The sequence below is a fragment of the Notolepis coatsorum genome, assembly GCF_963971535.1.
Source record: "Notolepis coatsorum genome assembly, chromosome: 7".
Lineage (NCBI taxonomy): Eukaryota > Metazoa > Chordata > Actinopteri > Aulopiformes > Paralepididae > Notolepis > Notolepis coatsorum.
In genome coordinates, this window is record NC_140171.1 from 42,674,853 (window position 1) to 42,700,120 (window position 25,268).

General features: G+C 44.3%; 1 protein-coding gene across 2 annotated transcripts in view; it reads right to left on the reverse strand.

Moving 5' to 3' along the window:
* Window positions 1-25,268, reverse strand: part of kdm4c (lysine (K)-specific demethylase 4C) — a 111,629-nt gene that overhangs the window by 44,393 nt on the left and 41,968 nt on the right. The window contains exons 11-14 of one of the 2 annotated variants that reach the window (XM_084318960.1): window positions 19,144-21,191; window positions 18,905-19,016; window positions 13,716-13,897; window positions 9,547-9,784 (exon numbers count right to left, since the gene is read on the reverse strand). In XM_084318960.1, coding sequence (XP_084175086.1) covers window positions 9,547-9,784; window positions 13,716-13,897; window positions 18,905-19,016; window positions 19,144-21,191 — 2,580 coding nt within the window. Of the gene's footprint in view, window positions 1-9,546; window positions 9,785-13,715; window positions 13,898-18,904; window positions 19,017-19,143; window positions 21,195-25,268 lie in introns of both variants that reach the window. The other variant, XM_084318959.1, reaches the window with a different exon arrangement.

The following is a 25,268-nucleotide window of genomic DNA, read 5'->3' on the forward strand; positions in this document are numbered from 1 at the left end:
CCACTATGATCTGGCGGCCTGTAGACTGTGCCAACCAGTAGGGATTTCGCCCTTTCGAATAGGATTTCCACCCATACAGTTTCAATTGATTTATGATTCAGGTCATTTCTGTTGATGAATTTGGTGTCCTTGTGTATGTACATACAGACACCACCTCCATGTTTGTTCCTATCATTCCTGATTATTGAGTAGTTCTCAATCTCTATCTCTGGATCTTTTACAGAATCGTCGAGCTTAGTTTCTGAGAAGCACAGTATGTTTGCCTTACCATTTATGAATATTTGTTTGATTTCATCCAATTTGTTTTTTAAGCTGTTAATGTTAATGTGAAAAATGTTCAGTCCATTGGCGTTGGTTATTTCATTGATGTTGGCAGGTTCGAAGTATTGTCCGTTTGTGATCTGTTCCTCTGTGTTGTTGTGGGTGGGAAGGGGGGAGGGGGGGGTCGGGTCCCGCGCCGTGCTGGAACAACAAAGAAGGGGGGAGGGGGGGGTCGGGTCCCGCGCCGTGCTGGAACAACAAAGGACTCGTTCCTGGTTGTTTTCGTTGTTAGCTCTGCTAGCTAGCCGGCTATCGGGCGTCGAGATGTTTACATCCCGCGTCGAGATGGTCGTCATGGTTTCGACCCTCGGTTCACCTCCTCTCGTCACTGCCTCACGTGTGCTCGTCTGCTGTGGCGTCATTGGGGGAGCTTCGCCGCCCGCGCTGTGGATGTAGCCACAGGTTGCGTTGTTGATGCTGTTGGTCGCGATGGGAACCTCCATCGCTTCTTGCTGTAGTCTCTGGTTCCGTGTCATTACGGGACCAGGGTTCTGATGTATGTCACCCGACATGAGCAGATATAATAAAAACATTGATCTCTTATTACACTTGCCTGCCGGGGGTAATTTCTTTCGTTCCGGATTTGCAGTAAGTACTGCGTGGATCGCCGTGGCTCCGAAGGCTGGATGTTTCCTCTCCGTGCCCGTTAACAAGTAGAAGTCGCAATGGGACTGTTGATTTACGTTTTCGCTACCCTCCACTTCTGTCTGGAGTTGCTGCTTGAGTTGTGAATTCAGGTACAAATCCATAATCCACAGGAGGGAAAGTAGAAAATGCGCAAAGTACTTTTTTGTTGTTGTTGCTCTGTTGCGTTGGTTACGGGAGCTACGTAAAATGCGACCGTCCATGTTGAAGCCGGATGCAGCCGGATGTGGCAGGGCCTCAGAACGATGACAGATTACAAAGGCACCTCCCTCAAGCTGAACAGTGACATCTCCTTAGCAAATTATCTCAATACCTTCTATGCGAGGTTTGAGGCTGGGAATAACAACACCAGCCTACAAGCCACTGCAATGGAGGGGGGGGGGGGGTCTGCTGATGGAGACTCAGTGTTCAGGGTAACAGAACATGAGGTGAGGAGGACCTTTAAGAAAGTGAATATCAGGAAGGCAGCAGGACCGGACGGCATCCCCGGCCGCGTCCTATAAGTCTGTGCCGACCAACTGGCCCCGGTATTCACGGACATATTTAACCTGTCCTTGGAACAGGCTGTCATCCCCACCTGTCTGAAGAAGTCTACTATTATCCCTGTACCCAAAAAATCCAAGCCTGCTTGCCTCAACGACTACCGCCTTGTAGCTCTCACCTCCATAGCCATGAAGTGCTTTGAGAAGCTAGTGAAGGGCTACATCTGCTCCTCCCTCCCCATCAACCTGGACCCCCTGCAATTTGCATACCGCCCCAACAGGTCCACGGAGGACACCATAGCCCATGTGCTGCACACAGCAGCATCACACCTGGACAAGAGGCAGGGGAACTATGTGAGAATGCTGTTCATCGACTACAGCTCAGCATTCAATACCATAGTCCCCTCCAAACTCATAGCCAAGCTCAGGGACCTGGGCTTGAACTATGACTTCTGCCAGTGGGTCTTGGACTTCCTGACGGGCAGACCCCAGGTGGTGAGAGCAGGCAACTGCACCTCCTCATCCATCACTCTCAACATAGGGGCCCCCCAGGGCTGTGTTCTGAGTCCCCTCCTCTACTCCCTGTACACACATGACTGTGTGGCACAGCGGAACAACAACACAATCATCAAATTTGCTGACGACACAGTAGTGGTGGGCCTGATCTCTGCAAACGACGAGAGGGCCTACCTGGAAGAGGTCAAGGTCCTAGCGGGATGGTGCAAGAGAACAGCCTCTCCCTGAACGTCAGCAAAACAAAAGAGATGATTGTGGACTTTAGGAGGTCGGGGGTCAGGGACTACAGCCCCCTCAGCATCGACGGGGCACCGGTTGAGAGAGTGAACAGTTTTAAGTACCTCGGAGTCCACATATCCGAGGACTTGACATGGACCACACACATTGACAGTGTTGTGAAGAAGGCACGACAACGCCTCTACTTCCTCAGGCGCCTAAGGAAGTTCCAAGTCAGTCAGAAGATCCTTAAGAACTTCTACTCATGTACAATAGAGACAGGGATTAAAGCAAAAAAAAATCTCCTGACTGAAATTTTTTTCAGGCCAAGTCATATTCTTATTTTAACCTCCACTGTATTTCTTTTTAATAGCGTTGGCGTTTTAAGGGAGCCTACTTGTTTCGGTTTCGTCGATAATCCAATGTACAGTTACCCCCCCACCCAACCACCTCCAATGTACAGTCCCCCCCCCCCCCTCCACCCAACCTCCTCCAATGTACAGTTTCTTCATCAAATGTATATGCTCTCTTTTTTAGACTCTTATTGTATCACAAACAATACTGTGTAAATCTGGTACGTCATAAATGTATAGATGTAGCAGTATTATCTATCTGTATGTCATGTATGTCATATATGTTATGATGAATTGAAAATGGGGGACCCTGATGTAAAGAGGAAAGTCTTTCTCTGGTCTGCAACCCCTTGACAATTGTGTGTATTGAGCTGTACTGTATTGTACCCATTCTGCAATCCGTTATAACAATCAATCAATATTTAACCGATTGCAGAATGGGTACAATACAGTATGGCTCAATACACACAATTGTTAAGGGGATGCAGACCTGAGAAAGACGTTTGTCTTGTTTACATCATCAGGGTCCCCCATTTTCAATTCAGTGACATTTATGACATGCATGACATTTATGGCATAGGGACATACTACAGGTATATAGTACTGTTACATTTGTGACATATACGATATGCAAATATACAGTAATGTTACCCATAGATCCTGACAGAGAGAATATATACGGTGGAGAGGAGACTGTCTACCGATACACCTGTGTGATGTTGCTACGGAGTTAAGCTAATAAACGTATACTCACAACCACAGCAGGGGACTCGCATATTGTACTGTGAAGTAACACGACAATGACAAACGTGTTGTTTCTGTTTTTCTTTTTGACATCGTTGCGGCACACGGAACAAGTTAACTCACCACTACAGCCCCCAGTAGCGCTGCCTAGCCAGTCTCTTCAAACGTCCTCTCCTCTCGAAACTTTTTGTTAGGTGGTCCCGCTGATCCTTTTCATCTGAGAACCCCGCGGTGGGTTCTCTTTTTAGTGGCCGGCTTACTCCTTCCATTTAACAGACGCTATTAAGCTAACGTTAGCTAATCGGTATATAGCAGCGAGTGCAAGCAGCGTGGTGGCTGTGACGTTGGTAAACAAGCAGTTGACGCGTGAGGCTGCAAAAAAGGCGACCCGTCTCTCGAGTCGCTGAGTGATGATGACTGCTTGGCGCGATAGGAAAAAAAAGCCCTTTTCCATATTTGGCGCCTCTGATTGGCTCAATTTTGTTTCAATCTGTATGCATCTACAAATCATCATGCAAATACTTCCGTCAGACTGCGAATCAAATGGACGGATCTCCCCAATCAAATTGACGGAAATCCGTCTGGAGACGGAATGCTTTAATGCATGAATAGAGAGCATCCTGACTGGCAATATCACCTCCTGGTTTGGGAATAGCACCGCACAAGACCGTAGCAGACTACAGAGAGTGGCCCGTTCAGCCGAACGCACAATTGGAGGGGGGCTTCCCACTCTCCAGAACATTTACAACAAGCACATGGGTAATTTACAACAAGCACATGGGTAAGGCTAAGAGAATTATCAAAGACTCCAGCCACCCAAACAACTGCCTCTTTGAACTGCTGCGGTCAGGCAAGCGATACCGGAGTCTCATGGCAAGCACAGAAAGACTCAGAAGAAGCTTCTATCCCCAGGCCATCAGGATGCTCAACGAACAATAACACTATGTAACAACCATCAAATGCACCCACAGCACACACTCACTTTAAACAAACAACTCACTGCAGCACCCACTTTACACACTTTAGAACACCTAAACACACTTTATATTTATTGGTAAAGAATTTGCACTACAACCCATACCTCATTACACCTTACTGTAAATTGTACCTCATCCCATTTCTGCTTTGCACTATATAGTATATTGTATATTAGTATATTGTATAGTATATTGTATGGTAACTCAGTTACTTCTACTCTGCAGTGAACATTGTACATATGTACATACTGAACACTTATGCCTACTTACGTGACTTCTATTTTATACTTACCTATTTTTGTCTAGCACAGTCTAAAGCGTAACAGAAAGAAGCATTTTGTATAAAAGTATTCTGTACTTCTGTATGACAACTAATAAAGAAACTTGAAACTACTACAGAAAAACTTGAGTTACAAGTTTTTCTACAACTCAAGTTCAGACCTATGTTACTCTATTACGTTAGCACTAAAAGTGAATTTTTTTTCTGGAATCAGAAACTTCAGAATATCATCTTTCAAAAGAGACCAGGCTCATGAGCATGTGCTATAAGTATAAAGTATGTTGTTTTGGTTTGCAAAAAAGGTATGCAGTCCTCATTTCAAGTTAAAAAATTACCACTTTTCTGCCCGCTTGATAAGGTTAAAGGGGAACTATTTTACTATTTCTTTCACTATTTGGGCACTTTTACACAATTCCTGTGAGTCTATGGAACACCTCTGTAATATATATATTTTTTTTATTCATTGTTTTGTATTTCTAATCAAGTCCTCAAAAACAGCATTTTTCTACCTCAAGATTTCGAGCTGTTTTGAGCCTGGGCTCCTAAACCACTGTGCATCGTCGTGTTCCCCTGAACATTAACATGCAGCAGTGACTATATGACATCACATATAGGCACATTTTCAAACGACTCAGTTCAGTGAGGGTGAATATTGTGAGAGGAGAATTGGAAGAATGCGCCAATATGAGAATTTTGAGACATAGATCATATTAATATAAGTTCACATAGCTAGGAAACAATGCTAAACACTCAAAAAGGCCATTTATAAGATAGTTCCCCTTTAAGACCAGTGAGTGAGTGGCATTCTGAAAACAAATAATGACAGAGTATGGTGCAGTGAGGAGGTTAGAAGGAAAGGTGTGACCATTTTGGACCCGAATACTGTGATATCGGCCGCCGATATAATATCGTGGCGTTTTTTTACACACCGGTATCGGTCCGATATCAAGATAGGGCCGATATGGGCAAAAATAATTAATTTTTTTTTTTACATGTTTTGGCTTAAATAGTTTCAAAATATCAGTAATTTCTGAAAATAAGTAACAAAAGTAAAAAGAAATGTGTTTTGGAAAATAGCTCTTTATTTGATTATTATAAAAAAGTGTTTTCTATACAGAGATATCGACATCGGTATCGGCCAGAACAGCAATATTAATATCGGTTATCGGTCACAATGATCACTAAAGCCGTGTTTCAACCCAAAGTACCCCGAACCTTTAGTCACAAGCTACTTTTTAAGGAACTAAAAGTTATTTCAGTTTGTTCAGCTCATTGTTGTCTGCGTTTCCACTGCAGTCTAAAGATCCGTGAAGATTAGGCAAATTAGTCTGCTGATGGAACACAAAGGACAATTTTCTTTGATCAGATATTTGGGATCACGGTTAAATGAACAGGCCGATGTTCCCTGCATACTCTTTTCCCATATATTGGTCCTAGCATTGAACAAGAATGTGCCACAGACCACACAATGCACAGGAGTCCAGAGATGACTGTAGTATTTCCAAACGGGGCTTTGTAGATTGTAGAGTGCAAATCTCTCTCTCTGCGCCAGAGTTGGGTTCCAAACTCTATCATTATTGCCATGTGGTGGTTGTTGAATTATTGGCTCTTTTCATCCCGGGGAATAGGCTTGTAATTTCATTTACAAACCTCTATGAAATGAACGTGACATTCTGTCTGTCAAGTAACAGTGCAACAACCCAAGTGATAGTCCTATCCTATTTTATCATCATCCTAAGTTTAAAGAGTAGATGCTGCATGTTGTTTTTTCTGCTCTCAAGTGTCAATATCAATTGGCACGGAGTGTTGGTGTTTTATGTAAGATAAGACACATTTTAAACAAAAAAACACTGTATACACTGTACTGTATGCTCTTCCTTCCATATATGAACTACTGTGTGGAGGTGGTGTGGGGTAACACCTACAAAAGCACTCTACAGCCAATATGCACCATGCAAACAAAAGCAATAAGTCAACAATGTAGGATATTATGAACACACAAATTACTTATTTATGAAGCTACAAACATTGAAATTTATGGATTTCAAAACTGCTCTCATTGTATACAAAGCCAGATATAAATTAATCCCAGGCAACATTCAAAGATGGTTCAGAGACAGGGAAGGAGAATATAACTTAAGAGGGAGAGGGAATCTTAAACAACCAATGGTACACCAGGGTACTACATGGTACCACTGGGTAGTTTACTACAGGGTAGTTTAGTTAGGGTACAGGGTACTACATGGTACTACATGGTACTACATGGCACTACAGGGTTCTACATGGCTCTACATGGCTCTACGTGGCACTACAGGGTACCACAGGGTACTACATGACACTACAGGGTACTACAGGGTACTACATGGCACTACATGGCACTACAGGGTACTATAGGGTACTACATGGCACTACATGGTACTACATGGCACTACAGGGTACTACATGTCTGCTCCTTTGCAGCACCACAAACATGGGAACTCTCTAACTCTCCCCCCCCCCCCCCCTTCCCCCCCCCCTTCTCTCTGAGTGCCCGTCTCCTGGCGCTGACTGAGGTGATGGATGCCTCGGGGTCTTGGCCAAGATTGTAGTGACTGCTCTACATGCACCTCCGAGGCCTTGGATCAGTTATTCACCGCCGTCTGTCCATGGTCCTGTCAACTGATTAACAGTATTAACAGACTGTTAACAGATTAACAGTCAATGCGGTTTCATTGCTGGGTTAAGTACTTCCATTTCTATTCACATAATACGCCTACTTCATATATCTACTCCATTCACATATATGCCTACCACTTGTATCTATTGCTATGTCCGCCTACTACAATCTCATGAGCTGTCTAACGCCTGTCCCGTCTCCCTGTCTCCCTATGACTTGCTGTCCTGGAGTGTTGACCGGAGTGTTGGACGTCCCGTGACGAAGGCCGGGAGGTTGCGACCCCCTCTGCTTGCCCCCCTGTCTCCGGAGGTCTCGTAGTGGTGACCGGAGTGCCGGATGTCCCGCGATGATGTCGGGGAGTTTGTGACCCTCTCTGCGCCGCCCCCTATCTCCCTGTCTCCGGCTGTCCCTGAGCAACGACCGGAGTGTTAAATGTCCCTTGACTAAGACGGGGAGGACGTGACCCTCTTTGCGCCGCCCCTGTGCCTCAAATAGATTGCTATCAGCTCTATCTTTAATCTTTCAAAATGTTCAGTTGCTATCGCTATTAGCTCTATCTTTAATTTTTCAAAATGTACAGTTGCTATTGCATGTACTCATCTGTGTTTCACTACACACATGAGTGCATGCTTACCAACTGTCCGTCTGCAACACTACTATCTCCAACATCTAAGAAGGGAGATCCCCCCTTGAATGGCCCTTCTAAGGTTTCTCTCCTCCACACTGCCTGTGGAGCTTTTTTCCCTATTGTTAGGTTTTAGTGAGTTTTTCCTTACCTTCGCGTGGGGTATGTCTGGGAGTGCTTGCATTCTTTCATTTATTTGCATCCATCTAAAAATGTTTGCACCTTATGGTGTTCTTGTTCTGTTCTTGACTTATTGTTATGTTTTCTTCTTGACTTGTTTAAAGAAGATCTGTACGGCCCATGGGGACATTAACGTGTGTTGTCGGGCCCTATAAATAAATTTGATTTGATTTGATTTACACACTATGCTGAAAAGCATGTGCATATCCGTTTGTGGAGTGAAGTTGTGGAATGACTTACCTGAATACATCAAAATGAGTAAACATATTGCACAATTTAAAAAGCAGCTTAAAAAATACACATTAGAGAAATATAGAAATGAGTAATGCGGATAAACAAAGCTATGTTATATTGTGTTGTATTGTATTTACTGCTATCAGGCGACTCAAGTTTTTTCTTTTTGTACTATAAGTAAAAGTATATTATATAATGCATTATATATTATGTTATATCAAGTCAAATTTAATGGAAAAAAATGTAAATGTAAGGGGGTATGGATCAATAAGCTTAGCTTCCCTCTACTCCTTTTTTGAACATGTCAACTAACTAACTACATTGCTCTCGACTTTTTGTTCATAATTTCTTTTTCATTATGATTGTTCTGTATGATAGAGCTTGATATTGTGATTTGTTTGGAGGAATATGGAGAATACATGTTCAAAAATTAACTTTTTCATTCATTCATTAATTCAATCATATAACAATTATACACAAAATGATTGGATCTTTTTATCACAAGGAATAGGCTTGCATTTGATTTTCAATGCGCTATGAAATTAAAGTGATGCCAAGTGTTAGTTTCATCCTATTTCATCTCTAACGACGCTGCATTTTGTAAATACTTCACCTATAAATCACAACCCTGCTTAGCTTACACAATGTTGTTGAAACTAAGAGCTTCGCTGAAAGTGTATCAACTCCTAATACGCCTTTCACGCATAGAAATAAAATTAGGTTTGACATGTGCATTTCCTGGTTGATTACGGTAGCCTAGTAATAGGCAATAGTGAACTTGAAATACTTAACCTGCAAACACCGGTCCGTTCTGACAGCACAATATTGATGAAACAAGATTCACTGAGGATTTTTTTAACAATAGGTATGTCAATGAACGAAAAAGGAACTGGTTTGCGCTGCAGATTTTTTTAAATGGCAGTTGAAATAAAGGCTTCGAGTACTCGAACCAATCAGAATGTTCAGCACTGCAAGCCCCACCCCCATAGTTCCTGTACATTTAGAAAGTACCTACCCCTGACCAGGGACTTTTTTTGGGGGTAAAATAATGTCCCTGGAACTTAATTTAGACCCTGGTTCCTCAAAAGATTCCTAGTTCCTGCGCTGGAAAAGCCCAAGTGAGAGGGAAGAAATAAATAGCTCCAGTATCACATCACTACACACACACACTTCACCGATCAATCCCCAGTACTCTGGACGCTCGATTTGTAGAAACCACCCACCACATTGATTGTGCATGTGCCCTCAAGCTCAATGTACTGTACATACAACCACAACCACACACAAACACACACATCCCTCCATGTGAGGACGTACTTGCATGAACCTGCAGACAGCAGCCCTGGCAGTAGAGCAGAGGGGAGGTCCCATCCTCCTGCAGTAAGGGGTTAGTAGGGGTGGGTGGGCAGCTCTGTTCCCGGTAGGAGAAGCAGATCTCTGGCACCAGAGGCTTGGTCCTCCTCAGGTCTCCTGTGGGTTGAGCGGGGCCCCCTGGAGGAGAGAAGAGCTGGGAGAAGGCTGGAAAGGGCTTAGTGTCTTCTGCTTTGTCCTCAGGCTACAGGGTCGGGGGGAGAGAGAGAGAGTAAGAAGCATTAGTGGGAGAAAGAGAGAAAGCGAGATTCTTCACTCACCACATGGTGCAGCGCAAATCTGTTAAAAGTTGCGGAGGAGAGCGCAAAATAGCCAAGGTTTTCAAGAAACAAGAGGAAGGATAGGTTCTGATTGTAACTGTTTTCATTTATTTATTCTGGATTCTGGGAACTATTTATTTGTTTACTATGTCTTGTTTTATTGTGCCTATTTAATTGTTGTTTTTTGTGGTGTTAGATTATAATGCATAGCTTCCTAGTGTTTTTCTTTTTTTTTTATCTCGGCTGCATTGAAAATGAAGGCTAGTCTCTCAATTGTATTTTTGAGTATGAAATATGTTATGAATGAATGAATAATGTCAAGTGTTGATGTTCAACAACGTTATTATTTTCGGATAAAATGTGGTAACTTACCCCCCTCATGTTCTCTGATCCTGCCATGTCTGCCTCTACTTCAGTTGGTGAATAACTACATTTCCCAGAATGACTTTCAACAAGCCCAACCAGATGAGGCGTGAATCAAAACAGCATTTTGACTCGTCTGACATGTTACCTTGACTAGCTAACATTTAACTAATGTAAGTTAGTAACTAATTTGACCCATCTCAAACCCTGCCCTCTTTTCTCGATCCTCCAAATCACAATTGTTGCAAGTTTGTCCGGTTTTGATTCGAGGATTGATAAAAGAGGGCAAGGTTTGAGATAGGTCATTGTACCACAGGGGGTCTGTCTACCAATCGTGGCTGGGCTGCAAAATGCAAACATAATGCTACGTTAGCTGCATTGCACTGTGGACAGCTGAGGCTACTTTCACTTGGACACTGGTATGTTTCCTTGTTCTATGATCAATTTCACCCTGTATGATTGTTGAAAGCAGGGATAACATGGTTGGTCTACTCTAGAAAGAACCCCTTTGTCTTTGAGGAAGTGGGGCAGACACCAGAACGTGCTATTTACTGCTCGAGTTTTAGACGGCTGAAAAGAATCCTTTGATTGAAAACTTTAATTAACAGATTGCAGAATGGGTACAGTACAACTCAATACACACAATTGTTAAGGGGATGCAGACCAGAGAAAGACTTTCGTCTCGTTTACATCAGGGTCCCCCATTTTCAATTCATAATGGTTATGACATACACAACATACAGGTATTCAGATATAAAAATCTAATGTTATCATCTAATCTAATCATGACATACAGATATACAGTACTGTTACATTTGTGACATACAAGATATGCAAATATACAGTACTGTTAAACAGAGATCCTAACAGTAAATATATACATACGAGGGGGAGGAAAATGTACATTAGGAGGTGGTGGGTGGGTGTTCTGACATTTACGGGGGCCAGTTTAGAATTGCAGCCTCCCGTAGGTGCTCTTTTAGAGCGGTTTTGAAGGTGGGTAGGGATTCAATTTTTTTTACGGCCGTGGGTAGGGCGTTCCACATTGTTGTTGCATAATTGCGAAACGTGTTTAGTCCCTCGTTTGTGCCGAATCTGGGTTGCACATGATTTGTGGAACTCCCTCTGGTGTTGTGCCGTGGTATTCACTGACCTTTGGGAAGTACCTCGACATGTACATGGGTACCTTAGTGGTGTAGTGTATCTTGTAGACCAGGCCCATTGCAAGTTGATGTACTCTGTCGTCTACTAAGCCATCCTAGGTTGTCAAAATGGGCAGGGGTGAGGTGTGTTTTAGGAGTAAGGTCAAGCAGTAGTCTGACCAGTTTGTTTTGTGATGTTTGCAATCATGTTTTTAGTGCCTTTGAGGTGCTTTGGTACCATGAGGTGCAAGCATAGTCGTAGTACCCTTGAATGAGTGCTCCTGTTAGAGTCTTCAGGGTATTCTTGTTTACCAGGGAGGAGATCCGGTACAAGAATCTTGTTAGTTGGTTGACTTTTTTGATTACATTGTTTGCCATTTTGTCACAGGAAAGATTTTCCTCTAGGATGGACTCCAGGTATGTAATTTCATCTTTCCTTGTTTTTTTTTATCCACTTTTTTTCCTCCCTTTTCTGTGTTTTTCTCCCATCCCAATTTAGTCGTGCCAATTCCCCCCTCCCCTGTCTTGATAGTTGCTCGCATGTGCCCCCCACTGGTCGGTCATAGGGAGGGTTGATGGATACTATCGCATGTCCCCTCCGATACATGCGGAGTCAGCCAGCCACATCTTTTCACCTGCCAGCGCGGACTCTGATTGGCGAGGTATAACGTGTGGGAGGCTCACACTACCCTCGCCATCTCCTGTCCTTGCTGTGCAGGCGCCCTGACCGACCTGTAAGAGTAGCTGTTTACAACGACCAGATTACCACCCATCGACTCCCCTCCCGCTGACTCTGCCAATTGAGTCAGTATGACGGCCGGCCCAAGCCGGAGGCAATGCTGACAGCCGGATTCGATACCGGTGTCTCTCGCGTTGGTGACGAGCGCTTAGACCGCTGCGCCACCCAGCCGCCCGTTTCATCTTTCCTTGTGACAATATTGTCACCCACTGTAACAGAGAAGTCGCTTGTCTTGCCGAGTTTGTTATTTGAGCCGAAGAGAATGGACTCTGTTTTACCCAGGTGTAATGATAGTTTGTTATCTGCGAGCCAGGTGCAGATTCTGCCGAGTTCTGAGCTGAGGGTTTTTTCAACCTGTAACTTGTTCTCGTCAGAGACCAGCAGGGCTGAGTCATCCGCGAACAGCAACAAGTTGCAGTCACAAGCTGACAACATGTCATTTGCATAAATTAGGAACAATAACGGTCCTAGTATGCTTCCTTGTGGAACACCACAGCTCACAGGGAGGGGGGGGGGATAGTGTACCGTTTACCTCCACCATCTGTTCTCTCCCCTCCAGGTAGGATTGCATCCAGCTCACTGATAAACTATCAAAACCTATTGCTTTTAGCTTGTCAATCAAAATGGAGTGATTGACAGTGTGAAATGCCTTTTGTAGGTCCAGCATGACCATGCCACAGTATTTGCTCGCGACCACCTCGGCTATAAAACTCTTCTGTATCCATGGTCACAACGATACGACGTGACATCAGGTCGAGAGTTATTAAGCTAATTCGCCATGGGTAACGGCAAAATACTAGACCAATCTGCTAAATAGACACGGAAATGTTAAGTACACCGCCAGTTGCTTTTTGTTAACAGCTTGGAAGTGTTTTAGGGTGGACTTTTTCTCCAACTACATTGCAATATAAAAAGAAAACAAGGACACAGTGTCATAGGTGAGAGGCAACACAGGCTGTAACACACTCACTCCAAGTCTACTGTAAAGATGTGATGCACAGACAAAAGGATATTTCAGTGTACTCGAATAGAAGTCCTGATATCGTTTATATGTAGCTAGACAGCTATTCATAGTTAAATATTGAGTTATCTAGCAAACATCATAAGCGTGATTAGTGCCAATGATGCCAACGTTGATCTATTGCCGTTTTCAAAGAGGCTATGATGACAAAGCTCCTGTGTGTTGGCGGTGAATGTAGCTCAGTGGCTTGGCGTACAAAACCAGTCAAAACTCCCTCCATCAACTTCTCTCCACCCTCATCCCGTGCCTGGGCTGACTGCCTCTCCTTTCTTTTGGGGTGGTGTGGGTTCATAACGAGCAGCACGAAGGTCAACTTTTAAGGTTGAACGGCCCTTTGCTTGGCGAAGCGAAAGGTTGCTGTTAAACGGCGCAGACTAATGGAAATAATGGGTTTCAGAGCACAACAGTGGAGTTATCACATCCCATCTAAAAGCCCTATTGGGAGGTGTGTGTGCGTGCTAAATATGGGATGAGTCAGGTAATTGCCTCCATCTTCAGCTGAGTGGAGAAGAGGTGTGGTCTCATTGGGTGATGAGTGAGAGTGAGTGAGTGTGTGTGTGTGTGTGTGCGTGCGTGCGTGTCCCCTCTACCTGATAATAGGGCATGAAGAGGGTGCAGACGGCACAATATGGCTGCATGGTGGCAGCGTTGGCGTTGTACTCCCTCTCTGCTGTGAAGCAGCTCTTCCTGCTCTGCCACAGGAAGAGGAGGGGCTTCGCCCATGTCTCCACTTCCTGCTCTTCCTCCTCCGCCAGGCTCACCTCAGGGGGCTCTGAGGAAAGAGGAAATAGAGTCTAAAAAAGAAAAAAAAACTTACAAAAATGTATGAATAAAAAGGTTTACCATTGGTGCCATTGTTCCCGCTACACTACAAAAATGTTGACCGACGCGGGTTGTGCTCAAAAGAAATATCTCCAGTCTGCCTAACTAGCTCTGTTCTGAACGTGAGCCAGACATGTGACCCGATTATCAATAGCAATGATGATGCAATATGCGCTATTTGTCATCATGCACTCTGAATCACACTTATTCCATCCAATGCAGCAACTCCTCCAAATGACTCGGTGGGGTGGAATTAGTTGAGTTGGGCCTTTAAATGGACACCTCTCCATCCTCTGCTCCAGTGGGGGGTGAGGGTGCGCACCATTTTGAAAGAAAAGGCACCAAATGATTAAGAGCTCTCAACACCATGAAGCGGAATGGTCATTTCTCACTCTGGGAGAACCTCAACTAAACTAAAATGACTGCTGAATTATTCACCCTTCTCCACAGCGAAGGAGATGAGTGGGATTATGTTTATATTGAGGTGTGTGTGTATGCGTGTGTGTGTGTGTGTGTGTGTGTGTGTGTGTGTGTGTGTGTGTGTGTGTGTGTGTATTAGCAGTTAGATGATCTATCACTGGGGAACTCCCTCCCCGCAGAACTCTGCACCGCCCCAACTCTGGACTCATTTAAAAAACTGCTCAAAACCCACCTTTTCAACTTGGCCTTTAACCCCTAATTTCTCACATTATATGTATATGTATATGTTGTGTCTGTCCACTATGTTTGTTAATTTGTCATCCCCCCCCTATGTAAAGCGACCTTGGGTCTTCTGAAAGGCGCTATATAAAACGTAGTTATTATTATTATTATTTAACAGAGCAGCTCATTTCACTGTGGTAGACCTGGGCCCTCATGCATCAACGTGGACTTTGAACTTGACCTACTTCCACACGTAAGCACGGAATGTAGAACTAGCGTACGCACAGGGAAGTCGGCATTCATCACACGTGCGTACGCAGGCTCTATGGTCCTCCGTGTTGATGAATACCACTTTGTTCTACCGTCAATGCTCGTGCATGATTATCCATATATGGTCATGAAAATGAGGAAACACCCCCCATGGGATGTGAAATAATGGACCGACCCGAGCGGGACTCCGAGAAACTCCACGGAGAATTCACTGCTGTCGAACCAAGAAGACACTATCGCGTATTATGATTTATGGGATAAATAAAAGGCGGACTTGTAAACGGTGATGTCAGATATCAACGGCTCCCTAAAACCATTGCTGCAATTCTGCCTGGACAGCTCAAAATACTAATAAAGACCGTTTGTTGACCACTGTTTGGCGTTGGTTGTGTGTCATTATAACCGTGCTGTATGAATGCCTTTATTAGTTGTGTTCGATTGGCTATATGATTTTTAGAGGCATCTATTTTGTTGTCGGCTAATAAAGACCGCGCTGGAATATGACTGCCTTTTCCCGTGTTGTTTGATTAATACCCACGGATTAAAGTTCTCCTCAATTCTATTCCAAATCGCGATGGATCTCCCGTCAATTTTCTACCTGCTGCATATGATTTCTAGAGGCATACTACAATCTATTTTGATGTCAGTATTGGGTAGCCTATATAAACAATAATACGAGAGCATATACAAGAACAATGAATCTCACTGCATGTATGATGTAGCCTGCCTTTCAATACATGAACTTGAATTCCATCATGTTTGTGTGCGGGACTCACAAGGCTGTTGTCACAATGGGTGGTACCGGTAGTCCGGTACAGTAATAATAACAGTCCACACAATATCACGATCCATGCCATAGCCTATGTTCTATTAGGACATGATCTGTGATGACAAATGTTCTAGAATGTTTGATTAAGATATCATACTCTGACAGCATGCCTATGATCAACAAAAACGCGAACTTGAATCCCATCATATACATAGTCTGTCCACTATCTGGTGTCATTGCAATGCGTTTTCTATTCTTTCTTATACAGTAAAAAGGGGGAAGAACACTATATTCATATGACTTGTATTCTGCTTACAGCTTCGAAGTTCCACTTGTTTCGTTTAACGTAAAGCCTTTTAAATATAATCAAAACGTTCCCGTGTTTCTGCGGTCTGCGCAGAATAATAACGAGTTGAGCTTTATGATTTATGATGAATTGAAAATGGGGGACCCTGATGTAAACAAGACGGAAGTTGGTCTGCATCCCCAATTAACAATTGTATGTACTGAGCTGTACTGTACTGTACCCATTCTGCAATCTGTTAATAAACTTTTCAATCAATCAATCAATCAAGCTACGCGGAGCGCAGTCAGTCAGTAGCCTACACCCCGTATATTCCGATAACGCTATATAAACCATGCTGCATTCATTCTGAGAGAAAGATCTATTATTCCAAATGCTATTTATAGGGTTTTGACCATAATTACACTACTGTTGCTATTTTACAATGAACTATAATGAACTACGGTTCGTACAGAACGTGCCAGTGTTATTATGCACAGAAGCTCATTTCCTTGTTGTAATAATATATTCTACCACTGGGCGCTAGGTACGCCAGGTCTGACCTGTGCGTAGATGTACGCACGAAGTCAAGTTCAAGTTCAAATTGATGAATCCCACTCGTTGCTTAGAAATGATCGTACGCACAGGGTAAGCACAGATCTGTGCGTAGAACACGTTGATGCATGAGGGCCCTGGAGAGATAAATCTTTGACACCGTTTGTGTGTGATGCGTTTATGTGTTTCGGTGACGTCAGAAGCATCATTAGGGTGAAAATTGAATGTGAGAAATGAATAGAGGCCTGCGTGGCGGGTGGAGGGCTCTGGGAGGAACACTTTCCTTCTAATACGCCATATTTTGGGGAACAAAAAAAAACGCTATCAGACATTAATTACTCAATATTTCAACAATAATGATTACAACCTCTCCACCACACACACACACACACTTAGTAAGCAAAAAGTATTAAAAGAGAGATTAACACCAATTACGTTCCATAATGGGTTTTACCGCCATGCCAGAAATCATTTTTAAGGGTAGTTGTCACATTTTATTTAAACTGGATATCTCATTCTTGGAACAGAAGTGGGGGTGGTGGTCAGGGGGGGTGGGGGCACCTTGTCAGAACTGTTCAAGGTCAGAGGACTGTGGGCTCAATTCTGGCCCATCCATCACTCAGAGCTAAGATGGGGAAATATTTATGCCTTTTATTTTGGATGTGTTGGCTAACCATGCATATGCAAATGTGTGTGTATGTATGCGTGTGTATGCGTGCGTGTGTGTATGCGTGTGTGTATGCATGTGTGTATGTATGTGTATGCGTGTGTGTGTATTAGGGGTGGGAATCACCAGTTTCATCATGATACGATACGATATCGATTCTTTGGACAACGATACGATATTTGCCGATATCACAAAGTCTCTCACGATACAATACGATACGATTAGATTCAGGTGCCTGCGATCGATATGAGATGATATCATATGCCCATTTAACACAATCAGTAACATTTAGATCAACAAAAAAAAGGTAATGAAAATATCATTTGACATTTGTATTTTTGAGCTCTTCCAGACATTTAAAGGAAAATCAATCTATTGTTTTTAATACAAATAGACCTCCTGTTCACTGTAAAGTGCCAAATTTTTATATATTGAGCTTTAAACTTTAAGCTACATTTTTTGGAACTCAAAACTCACAACCTCCCTCTCCCAAACCGTTCCTACAACAATTTGTTGATGTTGCATGATCATGTATAGGCCTACATTTATTATGTATTATATTGTTTATGTTTAAATAACATTTAAACATCAAACTCCTCTGATCTCATCTGGTCTTTCCAAAGACGCGCGCGCACACACACACACACAGAAAGGGAGAATGCTATGCTGTAACGTCTACACACACGGAGCTACTGCTGTTGTTCTTGGGCGGATATGAGACTCGCCACAGGATTTTCAAAATAAGAGTATCGATATGAATCGATCTTATTACATCGCATCGATCCGATTCGATTGTTGATAATTACATCGATGTATCGATCTGGATCGATGTATCGTCCCACCCCTAGTGTGTATGTGTGTGTGTATGCGTGTCCACGTGTGCGTGTGTATGCATGTGTATGTATGCGTGTGTGTGTATGTATGCGTGTGTGTGTGTGTATGTGTGTGTATGCGTGCGTGTGTGTATGTGTGTCTGTATCAGTCCTTAGGATGGTCTCTGTATCCTTAAGTCATTGCTAGGTAAGCTGCCCTTATATATCTCCAGACTTCTGTCCTTTTATACTTGCTTTTTTAATACCAGACGAGCAGCAAATGGGATGCTTTTAAATGTTGCTTTGATGCAGTCAGAGCTTGCTAAAGCTGCATTCTCCCACTATGCTCCCTTTTTATGGAATACGCTGCAAGTAAAACTTTGTCTAGAGGTACTTCCTACTGTAAATGCTTTTAAGGTATGCTACGATTAGCCCTTCACGAAACATGTAACTGTTTTACCTGATGCTATTGTTGATGTGATTATGCTCCTTGCCACTGCACAAATGACCTTCTGTATTTATATTTGAATTATATGTTTTTTTGTTTAATGCCCTGTTTTATGTTGAAACTTGTTGTGTTGGTCAGGACTCCCTGGAAGAAGAGATCTTGTATCTCAATGGGACATTCCTGGATAAATAAAGCATAAATAAAATAAAAAAAAATGCGTGTGTGCGTATGGGTGTGTGTGTGTGTGTATGCATGACGTATGTATGCGTGTGTGTGTATGCGTGTCCACGTGTGCGTGTGTGTGTGCGTGTGTATGCGTGTGTGTGCATGTGCGTGTGTGTGTATGCATGCGCGTGTGTGTGTGTGTATGTGCGTGCGTGCGTGCGTGTATGTGTGTGTGTATGCTTGTGTGTGTATGCATGTGTATGTATGCATGTGTATGTATGCGTGTGTGTATGCGTGTGTGTGTGTGCGTGTGTGTGTGTGTGTGTGTGTGTGCGTGTGCACCCACCGTCATCGCTGGTGGCTTGTTGTTTGACAGCAGTAGGAACGGCCCTAGCGGTGGGTTTCCTCAGTGGGTGACGCCAGCTCTTACTAGTCCTCTTCACAGATGGGGCAGGATACTGAGAGAGACAACAGGGGCTCAAATACAGGACAGAAACAGAATGGGGGGGGGTGTGTGTGTGTGTGTGTGTGTGTGTGTGTGTGTGTGTGTAACACATGCATGTGTCTGTGTGAGGAGACACTCACAGCACAAACCTCCCCAGGTTCCAGGCCTGCTTCACCACACTCATAATCACTGCTAACATTTCCATCTTCTTCCTCTTCTTCTTCTTCTTCTTCTTCTTCTTCTTCTTCCTCCTCCTCCTCCTCCTCCTCCTCCTCCTCTTCCTCCTCGTCCTCCTCTTCTGATGAGTCACTGCTGCTCTCCAGCTGGGCACTCCGCTCCTCCTCTTCCGACTCTCCCTCCTCCATGTCAGACACCCCCTCGCGCTCCCCTCCTGCTCCAATCACCAGAGGAGAGCCTGGGGTGTCTGGGTCTAGACCCCTCTCAGCCTGCCTTTCTCTCCCCAGCTCCCTGCACAGTGCCAGGGCTTCAGCCGCCTCCACTTCCCCCCTCTGGAGCTCATACTCTCCACAGAGCCCCAGGGGCTCCACGGCCCCCGCTGAACCCAGCGAGGTAGGCTCCAGCTGGGCCCAGGTGAGAGGGCCATCCACCCCCTCCTGGTTCTCCAAGCTGTGGAGGTCTTGGTCGGGGTCGTCCGGATCCGTGACCTCTTTGCATTGCGGCTCAGTCCACATGGTATAAGGAAGGGGGTCGTGGGTGAAGTCAGAGGGCAGCTCCTGGTGGAGGCTCTGTATGAGTACAGCGGGACTCTGGGAGTTGAGGTTTTTCCAAATGCCACTGGAGAAGGGCTTAGGCTCCAGGTAGGGGCTGTGGGAACTACAGTGGGAGGGGGAGTCCATGTTACCACGGAGATGACTCTCCTCCATTTGGTGGTGATGTGCTGCTGAGCGACTGTTGTTCGGAGCGCATAATGGAACCGAGTGGGACAGTGGATTATAGTTTGAGGTGCCAGTCGAGAGTGTGTCTACAGTACTACAGAGGTTAAATACACTCTCTCTTTGAGGTGGGTACACGGAGTTCTCCTTAGATGCCAACTCCGCTAGGCTGGACACTGGGCGACTATTGGCAGCATTGCTGCAAACCTTCGCACGGACATCAACTACAGTGGTTTGCGGCATTGTTGGTGTTCCACGGGGTACGTCGGCAGTAATTTTGTGCGTAGCATCGCTGCCTCTATTAGCCACGTTAGCCGCAGGCCTTACACTGTCATATTGAAAAGAATCAAAATGCCAGCGGCTGACATGTTTAACAGACAATGTCGAGTCTGTCTCTTCTCGCTGGTCTGGGGACGGAGAGTTGGTGGGCGTCTCTCGCCGGAGCACAGGAGCCCTCTGGTGAGGGCGGGTTCTGGACTGGATGACCCCTCTTTGCCCGTCCTCTGCAGGGGTTAGTGAGGGCATCTCTTGCGTCAGGACCGGGGGCAGGGGGCAGACGACATCCCCCTCTCCTGCCGGCTCAGGGCTGAGGAGCGGCATGTCCACTCCGTTCCTCTGCAGCCGAGGAGGGAAACTGTTCTCGCCCCCCGGCTTGCGGATCGCTCCTCTACACTGGTGCAGCACGGAGGAGCCCGAGCTGCCGGACGTGTGGCCGCCCCTCTCGGTGTTGAGAGCGTAAAGTGTTTCTGGGGTGGAGTGTTGATTGATGTGTGTCGGGTCTCGGGAGGACATTGTCTCTGCTTTAGCAGTGTCAGTCTTTGTGCCTGTGGCTTTATGAGTGCTTGGTTTTCGGCAAAAAGCCTCCCCTTTACGCGAACGACTGGATGTCTGGGCTCCAGACTTAGGGGGACTCGAGTCGGCGTCCGGCCCAGCGGGGCAGTCCGTTTTGGGTAGACATGTGTCCGTTTTGCAGGTCTCTGGAGGCGTGACCTCCGTAGAGCGGTCCTGAGGAGTCGAGAGGTTTTGTGGTTCAGGAGAGAGTGGCTTTGAAAGTGTCTGGGCCTCAGACCCCTGCTGGGGTCCTTCGGCGATGAGGCCTGTGACCTCCGAACCAGACGGGTCCTGGAGGTCGACGCAAGGAGGTATTCTGACCTCTGGCTCTGTTCCAACCGGTGGGGCAGGGGAGGGAGAGGAGGCGCAGGGTTGACACGGTTGGCACGGCTCAGTGTTGGGAGAGCACAGGCAGTCGCCCTCCATTCGGTTCACCTTCACCACACACATCTGTCTGCAAGGACCTGCTGGCGAGACGGGGAGGACACCGTTAAGATGTATAATCTGCTGGCAAGACGGGGAGGACACTGTTAAGATGTATAATCTGCTGGCGAGACAGGGAGGACACCGTTAAGATGTATAATCTGCTGGCGAGACAGGGAGGACACCGTTAAAATGTATAATCTGCTGGCGAGACAGGGAGGACACCGTTAACATGTATAATCTGCTGGTGATCAAGGGAGGACACCGTTAAGAAGTATAATCTGCTGGTGATACAGGAAGGACACTGTTAAGATGTATAATCTGATGGCGAGACAGAGAGGACACAGTTAAAATGTATAATCTGCTGGTGAGACAGAGAGGACACCGTTAAAATGTATAATCTGCTGGTGAGACAGAGAGGACACCGTTAAAATGTATAATCTGCTGGTGATACAGGGAGGACACCGTTAAAATGTATAATCTGCTGGTGATACAGGGAGGACACCGTTAAGATGTATAATCTGCTGGTGAGACAGAGAGGACACCGTTAAGATGTATAATCTGCTGGTGATACAGGGAGGACACGTTAACATGTTTAATCCGCTGGCGAGACAGGGAGGACACCGTTAACACTTTGTATGCCACTCACGGCTTTTCTCGGGTTTACGCCCCGACCGTTGAATGCCACGGTCACAAGTATTCTCAGTGTTTTTTTTTACATTTTTATTATCGATCTGAAATCATATTGCATCACACGAGCCTACCGTTGGAGATCCAGGGACCGCCGGCGCTCAGATGTGAAAAAGCGCCCCCTATCGTCTCCCAGATGGTAAATCACCCTTTTGGAATGGACTCAATGAAAGTGAATGGGAGAACGGATTTCTGACTCCACATTTTACTTCTCACTGATGCAGCCGGGGTCTACCAGAGTTCATTCTGGAGCCTCTGAGCCGCGCGGATCATGTGTTATACTGTACACACGATGGATCAATGCATTTATCGATTTTTTCGAATGGCGATCGGAAATTGGAATAAACCATTTGGATACCATCTGACCTCAGGTAAGGAATCTATGTTATCAGTGTTAGGATAATCAGACTCGTTTTCACGGATATATAAGCGTTTATGTGATATGTGATATGGCTGTTTTGACTGTAAAAGCCATGAGGAAATAAGAGCAGCGATTATCAGCGCACGGCACGAGCGTGCGTGCGCACACATATACTATCGATCATCTAGCGTTTATTTGAAAACGATTCATAAATAGGCCGACAAATGACAACGTTCTGGAATATTCCAGTAATAGGCGATTATCATAGGCATGGGTTGTTTTTCGCCGGAAAATGGGTGATTTTCAAAATGCTATCAAACGGAAATGAAGCGATAAAAATACAATCTGCCTTGCCAATGTTGACTGGAAAATGAGTCTTTGATAAGCGACGGGCAGATTAGACACATAGCCATAATTTAAAACATAGATTAGGCGATATTAACGTTAACATTGGCCGTGGATGGTGGCATTCAACGGGGTAAAAAGGAAAACACGGCCGGCACTGAAAGTGTTAAGATGTATAATCTGCTGGTGATACAGGGAGGACACCGTTAAAATGTATAATCTGCTGGTGATACAGGGAGGACACCGTTAACATGTATAATCTGCTGGTGATACAGGGAGGACAGCGTTAAAATGTATAATCTGCTGGTGATACAGAGAGGACAGCGTTAAGAAGTATCTGCCAAAAAGTATGAGGGCAAAACACACACAAACAAACAAACATATATAAACACTAGGGCTGCCCTTCGAATTTCTTTTTGGAATTCGAAGCTTCGGGGCCAAGATTCGATTTTAATTCGAAGCTTCGAGATACTTTTTTTTTTTATTATAAATTTAAATGTATGTTGTGGGACTTGTACAGCACTTTGTTCAACTTTGTCAGTGCTGTAAAGTTTAAACCTTTTTAAATCTTAAGACAAACTAAACACTTTGCTTTCATGAAATATTGTAAGCCGTCATTTGAGGCTTTATAAAAGCAGCACAATGAACACAAATCTGTCAGTGCAGAGTCCGACTTCATCTTAAATAACAAACAGCATTGCTTGTTGTAATTAACACTATGGTCGCCAAAAACGCCGTACCACGTCATTCCCCGCCATGCTCATTCTGCCAAAGACGCCGTACCACGTCTTTGATATCAATATTTCAAAAATCTGTGATCGAAATCATATTTCTCCCCCGGAGACTTGAGATCTACTGTTGATCCCCTCTCAACTCTCCAACGGTTCAAGAGCGCCATCTGGTGGCCGATCGGCGGATCGCCCAGAGCGGAAACAGGAAATGGAAGCTGGTGCTCATTTCAATTCGGTCCGATCACTCGCTAATAGTCCCAGGACTCGAGCTAGACACAACGGATAGCAATCCGTTACCAATAACTCGATAAACATGATTTGGACGTATATACTATTATACAACCTGGAAATGGATCGCATATTTCTACATCCCATAATAGGAATATTTCTGATCCACGCTCATCGCCCAACGCTATGAGGAAGCTACGGTAAGATTCAGCGTTTTTTTTTTTTTTTATAAACATGTTCGATATAAACTGCTCTGATGATCATATCACCCACACTAGATGAATCATCTAACGTTAGCCACGGAATTATAAACGACCCCCCCCCCCCATCCGGTCAACATCAGATGATCAGTAGTAACTTCTAGAAGCACGTCCATTTGAAAAATTTTATCTCGCGCAGATTGCTATCAAACTGTATTTGATCATCAATATAATGCATTTAGGTCTATAAATCACGTTCTGGAGAAAGCTGCAGAAAACGATAAAAACATACTTATACTTTAGACCGTATTTTAGTATGAATATGTGAATGAAAAAGTATAACGTTGCTACACCCTGAACAATAGATACTTGATGTTGAATGGGCCATAGTAATTAGGGATGCACCGAATGGGAAATTCTTGGCCGAAACCGATACCGAAAAAAGGAAACAGTTGGCCGAAAACCGAATGCCGAAAGGCCGAAAATGATTAATATAAATATATATGTTTTTTTTTTTTTTAGCTACCTGATTATGGCAAAAGACATGATTATGGCTAAACTTTACTTAAATAATATTAATAATCACTATTATGGGCCCATAAAACATTTATTCAGCACTTTTGAATGCATACATTAATTCCAGAGTGTTAAGACTAAAAGACTACAACGATTGATGACGACATCCTGTCCTCGCATTTCCATTTCCGGTTTAACGATACATTTTCAACAACAGATTGCTGCTAATTAAACACTTCATTTAAACGGAGTAACGTTAACGTTATGTCGAGTTCATACGTGTAGTGTAGTATGAACTCGTCATAACGTTAACATTACTCAGTGTCCACTGTTGCTGCCACCGTTGCGTCGCAGATGGATGGTACACTGTTAGCTCCGTAGCTAATCCGCTCTTAGACTACTGATAGCAGTACCGTTAACGTCGGAGCTGATCAATACTCCGGTTTTTTCTAATTTAGTTTAGAACCGGGTTTCGGGGGGCATCCCTACTCCCAAGGAGTTAGTTATCACAGGCTGTAGAATGCAGGAAGAGCTGCCAAGCTGCTCATGTTACATGTTGCGCATGCTACCGGTATGTCTGTAGTCGCGTTTTGATGACGTCATCACAACAACACGTTATTTGACTTTCGGTCATATATTTTCGGTGCTAAAACCCTTTCGGCCGAAAGCCGAAAGAGCTGTTTTAACCATTTTCGGCCGATAATTTTCGGTAGCCGAATTTTCGGTGCATCCCTAATAGTAATGTCAATTTAGCAATACAATTTAAAAAGTTATAGCCCTGCAAAGAAGGGGAACTTCTCCATAGACAAATAGAGCTGGCGGAGGATGGTATATTAAGAATATAAGCCTGGCGACCAAAGTGTTAACAGAGAGGCAGAGTTGATTTTGCACAACTTTTTAAAAAATAAATACATTTTTCTTTTTTAAATATATTAAAATTTTATTTTCATATTTGAATCCCATGTCCATCGAACGAAGCTTCGAAATATTTAAGACAGCCCTAATAAACACAAAACACACCCTCCAAACCCAAGAGAAGATAATACA